The 6,000-nt window shown below is 37.8% G+C and overlaps 1 protein-coding gene across 2 annotated transcripts in view; it reads left to right on the top strand.

Annotated features, from left to right (window-relative positions):
- The window catches only part of FOXJ3 (forkhead box J3), a 78,169-nt gene that overhangs the window by 28,862 nt on the left and 43,307 nt on the right, over positions 1–6,000 (top strand). For both annotated transcript variants that reach the window (XM_012722618.1, XM_004678866.2), the window contains exon 3: positions 2,781–3,105. In XM_012722618.1, the coding sequence (XP_012578072.1) occupies positions 2,781–3,105 (325 nt within the window). The remainder of the gene's footprint in view (positions 1–2,780; positions 3,106–6,000) is intronic.

The raw sequence follows: 6,000 nt of genomic DNA, 5'->3' as shown, positions 1-6,000 counted from the left end.
GGTCCATTATACTCCTGCTATGAGTGAAACCATCCGGTATTTTTCTTTCTCTTTCTGGCTTATCTCACTAAGCATGATCTTTTCCAGCTCCAGAAAATGGAATAATTTTTACTCATGATGTCTTTGATGATTTCTTCCCGATCTATTTAAATGTTAACTTTCTTTTAGTCTTAGCTGAAGTTCTTGCTATCATCTCTTAAGTCCATTTTATCTTACCCTTTTCTGAGCCTTTACAGCCCAGAGCTCAGCTTTACACTTACTGAGTTGTGTTTGACTTTCCTAAATGGACCATTAGTTCTTAGAGACAGGAACTTTATCATTTTTTTGTGCCAGTGTGTATAAAATCTTACTGTATTATAACCACATATGTGTAGCTGTAGATTTCTTATTAAGTATTGCAATATATACTAACTGCCAGCTTATTGTGTGTTTATCATTAAGTCTCAAATAGTGGTGCTGGTGGAAGGAAACAAGTTAAAGATGGTTGTAAATGGGATGCATCTGCATCCGATTACATTTCAATTCAGAACATGCTTTGATACTAACTTTGTAAGCGTATAGGACTAACTGGTTTGGGAATATGAACAAAATTAAGCTACTCAGATTGATTGAGGATGATAGCATGGCATAATAATAGCCAGTGTTTATTGAATGAAATTTGAACAATAACAGTATTAACTACTATTATCATTAATACCATCACTAGTAGCTAATATTTACTGAACATATATTATTTGCCTGCTACTGTTATGAGCGGTTTCCACTAGTGAGATAGGTTCTATTATTAATCCTCACTTTGCAAATGAGAAATGACAGGAAAACTACTGGGTTTTGCATAGGAAATCTTTGATTTAGTTTTGCTGGTAACTACTGTGTGAGAATTTTGGCAAATTTTTAGACTTCAGAAGTCCCTGGTTCTTCATCTTGACGTTGAAAGTTGAGGGGATTAGCCTATAATCTCTAAGGTACTTGCCCATTCTGTTGGTGTATTCTGTGATCTCTAAATTACATTGTCTTCTTTCTTATAATTTATTCCTTCTTATAATTTATTTCATGCGGGGAACAAGCATTTCTAACTGAGATTTGAGTAGTATGACAAGTTTTTTATGTATGTGAAGGTGTTTGGTTTCAGAGGAATGCATCTAATGGAGGTGGAGGGAATTTGAGAAATTGAGAAAGGTAAAACTGTGGGTTAGATACCTGAAAAAGAAGATAATGGGACTATTGGCAATGCAGGTAGAATCCTCATGCCTGTCTCTTTCTTTATAATTGTTGTTGCTTTATCTGGTTTATTCTACAGTGGATTGGTACCATTCTAAGATACACCTAGAGTAGTAGTATTAGCTAACTAACATTTATTGAGTGTTTGTTCTGTGTATATGTTATCACTTTTAATTCTCAAATTAATAATTTAAATTAACTTTAGAATATCTTTATTGTTTGATTTTAAAGATGAGAAAGCTGAGATTTAGGGATGTTAGTAAACGTTTTCATAGTGGTCCTGCTAGTAAATGGTGAAGCCAGTATTTGAAACAGATCTGTTGTGTTTGACTTGAGAGCCTGTGTTCTTCATCATTTTATCTGTTGCCACCTAGAAGTTTAGATCTTCAGCATGTATTCCAGATTTCTTTTTGCATGCAGCCATTTCGGCTCAGCATCCTGTATGAGATTCTTCTTTACTTTATTGTCATGGTCATTGTTCTTGCTTCTTTGATCTCAGAATAGAAAGATTTGTACTCTTTGCTGATAAGTTATTTCCAGTGTGAGGTGTCAAGCTTTGTTTCTATATTTTTATTTTCAATTCTTACAGTAGCTTCTTCCCTTTTCCAGAATATGTGTTAACCTGGTAGATTTTGTTTTTCATTTTTCTTTCTCTTGGTGGTAATCGTCTGAATTTTTCATCATTGGAGAGATCATTGTAGAATCCAGATCACTGTAAGTTTGCCTAAGCCTGTCCTCGAGCTTTTTAATGCTCCTTTTTTTGCTGTCCCAATTTATATGATTCACTCTCTTATATCGTAGATCTTCAGTTATTTTTTCTTAAGCTTGTTCTTTTACCTGTTGTTTTACACACACACACACAAATACAAGTATATGTATACTTCTTTTAATGGCCTGATACTGCCTAGCCTCTTTTTCTCTTGTTCATCTGTGTCCTTGAGTTTGCATTCCTCTCCCAGGTCAACTCCCCCAGCTAGCTTGTCTCTTTGCTATTCTTGTCTACCCTGCTTTACTCTTCCTACCTCCCACCTGCTCTACTGCCTTCTTTCCTTCTTGAAAATGCCTTTGCTTGTTTCTTAGTTATTTCTTTAACCTTCTGCTTCCACTTTCCCTTTGATATTCTTTTGCTGGTATGATTCCCCTAAAATTTGTGAATATGAAATGCCATTTTCAGTTTTTTAAAGGACTTGTGATATTGGTGATTAAAGAACTTGTCTGCAAACTGAATTTTTCAAACTGTGATTCAGTTGCATGCTTTAAAGTGACTGATAGTCTCTTTCAGAAAGATTGGTATCAGAATCACTTTGTGTATGTATCATTCTGTATCTTAAACATTTTAAAACCAAATTTATATTTCAGAGAGGAAAAAATTAAGAAAAAAGATTGGAAATGTTGATCCCTTAAATTTTTGGTGTAGTCATTAACATGCTCAATCTTTTTCCTCCAGATTTAACTCAGGCTTTCCCTCACTTTGGAACTCCTAGATTTGTGAATATTGGATATTTTGAGAAGCAGGGGTTCTTTCCTTGATATTGACTAAGGAGTCTATTTACCTTCAGGATGACATCTGAACTGGAGAGCAGCCTAACATCTATGGACTGGTTACCACAGCTCACCATGAGAGCAGCCATCCAAAAATCTGATGCGTCACAAAATGCACATGGAACAGGAATTTCTAAGAAGAACGCACTCCTTGACCCAAATACAACTCTGGACCAGGAAGAAGTCCAGCAGCACAAAGATGGGAAACCTCCATACAGTTATGCCAGCCTCATTACATTTGCGATTAATAGCTCACCCAAAAAGAAAATGACTCTAAGTGAGATTTACCAGTGGATTTGTGATAACTTCCCATACTATAGAGAGGCTGGCAGTGGTTGGAAGGTAAGAATTTCATTTAAATTATTACTTTTATATGGTAAGCACTAATATTATTTTCTATGGAAGATAAAACTTTATGGAGGCTTACATAATTGAAGATGAAATTCTAATTGTCATTTTTAGGATGTCAAAATAGGAAATTAAGGGTTTTTTTGTTTGATTTATTTATGCATACAGAACTGGGGTACAAGCCAGAGGTGCAGGGGCAGTGAGAGGATTCACTAGAGACATAGCGGGGAGCGGAACAGGCAGATTGATGAAGTACACTGCTGAGGGGAGCAGCAAGGCAGATCAGGAGAGGTCTGCCCAATGTGCGGATCACCTCCAGGGTGGGCGGGGATGGAACTCATGCTGAAGTGGCTCCACCCTCTCGGTGCTGTGCTTTAACATGCAGCACCAGGGAGGGCCCTACGCCAGTAATTTTATATTTTAAAGAATATTAGTTTGTTAGCACTTAGTTATATTATAGGAATGACTAGCGAAAAGTATCAAATAATGTAATATTCACCAACATTAGTATGCACAGTTCAGGTAAGTCGATAGTCTAAGGCAAAAAATAATATAATATTACAATTAGTACTGTTTTTATCATGTAAGTTTTTTAGCATTTTGAAAGAAATTTAGATTATAGAGTTTTACATAAATAGCATAAAGGGTCTTAAATGTTCCTGCTCCTCTTCTATCAGTAGACTATATTTGCTTGTTATTTAGACCCTTGGACTTGTGATTGGTGCTTTTTCAGTGTCCTTTCCCTTAGTTTACCTAATCTTTTATCTATAGTTGCTTTTGGATAGGAGTTTCTTTCCTTTCTCCTATCTGTAGCAGATCAATGTAAAATTTGGACCCAAGGTAATTTCAGCTGCTTGTCCCAGACATAAAGGCATTTTGTTTTTACCTCTATTTCATCAGTGGTAGATTTTTGCCTGTGTCCTGAGAAAAGGGTTTCTATCTTTTCTTAATAGTTAAAAGGGTTTATTTCTATTTTTCCTTGCTCAAAAGCACTCTTTGCCAATATCCTGTGGGTGAGAGGTTTTGCTGTCCCTATCTCAACCTTGAGTTTTTAAATTTATAAGATTAATAAAAGGTGGGGGAGTTTTTTGTCACTCCAAGGTAGCCATCAGTTACTTCCTGCTCAACCTTTCAAAGTTTGGCAGATTTCTTGACTGCTTGAATGATGGACTCTTCTTTCTGCCATTCTCTGCCAGAGATCAGTTAGTCCCCCCTTTCTTTCTCCTTGTTCCCTCTTAGGAATATGATTTGTTGGGTTGCCTTGTAACCTCACTTCTCTGATGCAGCTTGAAAATAGGTCTGACTAATCTTTGTTTTCTCATTGTTTGGAAGAAATCATCCTTTGTAGCTATTTACATCTCATGCTCAGGTGGAACTTCCATTCATAAGTTTCATACTGCTCTTTTAGCAAATAAGATAGGTTTAAATTTATATTCTGTCATCTTTTAAAAACTTCTTTATACCATTATTGTTCCATGAGAGAAAAGTTTTAATCTAGTTCTACATTTTATTTATTAAAAGATAACCATTATGGGCCCTCCCTGGTGGCGCAGCGGGTTAAAGCACTGCACTGAGAAACTAAAGCCACTTCCACATGAGGTCGATTCCCGCCTGCCCCGGAGGAGACCACATGGCGTGGCAGACCTCTCCTGACCCGCCCACTGCTCCCCTCAGCAGTGTACTTCGTTGATCTGCCTGTTCTGTTCCCCACTCTCTGGTGAAGCCTCTCGCCACCCCTAAGCCTCTGGCCTGTACCCCAGTTCTGAATGTACAAATAAATAAATCTTAAAAAAAAAAAGATAACTATTACACCAACAACCCCCCCCTCCCCCCAAGAATTCTAAGTAGTGACTAGATGCATTTGGAGTTCCTTTCTTTATAAGATACCTGGCCATTTTGGAACAAGATTATAGAATAGACTTTGGAGTATTTCCTTAAGAAGATATGGTCTTTGGGTACTTTTTGTGAAAATCGACACATTAAGGGCCCTCCCTGGTGGCGCAGCGGGTTCAAGCACAGCGCTAAGAAGGTAAAGCCACTTCAGCATGAGTTAGATCCCTGCCCTGCAGGTGACCCACATGGCATCGGAGACCTCTCCTGACCTGCCCGGTGTTCCCCTCAGCAGTGTACTTTTTGTCAATCTGCCTGTTCTGCTCCTCACTCTGTCTCTGGTGAATTCTCTCACCCACCACACCTCTGGCCTGTATCTCATTTCTATATGCATAAATAAATAAATCTTTAAAAAAAATCGACACAATATTACTTACTTGTGAAAAGATTGCCTCCTTTAGATTTTCTAGGTACATTTTCCTGCCATCTATTGGCTATTCTTTTCTGCCACATTGAGAAACCTAGGTTTCTTGTTAAGCCCCCCTACTTTTTAAAAATTTTCAAAGGTTTATTTATGCATGGAAGAACTGGGGTACAGGACAGAGGTGCGTGTGGGGGCGGCTGGTTTGGGGATTTGAGAAGGTTCACCAGAGACAGAGTAGGGAGCAGAACAGGCAGATTGACAAAGTACACTGCTGAGGGGTGCAGCGGGTGGGTCAGAAGAGGTCTGTTGTGCCATATGGCTTACTTCCCTGGCCTGGGATGGAACTTGGTGCTTAATGGCTGCAAGTAGCTTCATAGTTCTGCTCTTTAACCTGATGTACCACCAGAGAGGGCCCTTTTGCTAACCCTCTTAAGACAGTGTCTTCCCATTTAGTTTTCTTTCTGACTGATGTAATGCTTTGTAATACCTTTTAGATCATTTGAATATTGCAAAAAAGGACAAAGGGAGAAAACCATCATCTCTAACTCCATGTAGAATTTTTTTGTGTGTGTTTGCTTTCTAACTTTAAGAACAAATATATAAAGAAAATAAACATCCCAAACATAAATGCAATT

The sequence above is a fragment of the Condylura cristata genome, unplaced genomic scaffold (genome assembly GCF_000260355.1).
Source record: "Condylura cristata isolate star-nosed mole 26May11 unplaced genomic scaffold, ConCri1.0 scaffold00008, whole genome shotgun sequence".
Lineage (NCBI taxonomy): Eukaryota > Metazoa > Chordata > Mammalia > Eulipotyphla > Talpidae > Condylura > Condylura cristata.
The sequence above is the reverse complement of the archived record's forward strand: the minus strand, read 5'-3'. Positions and strand labels throughout refer to the sequence as shown.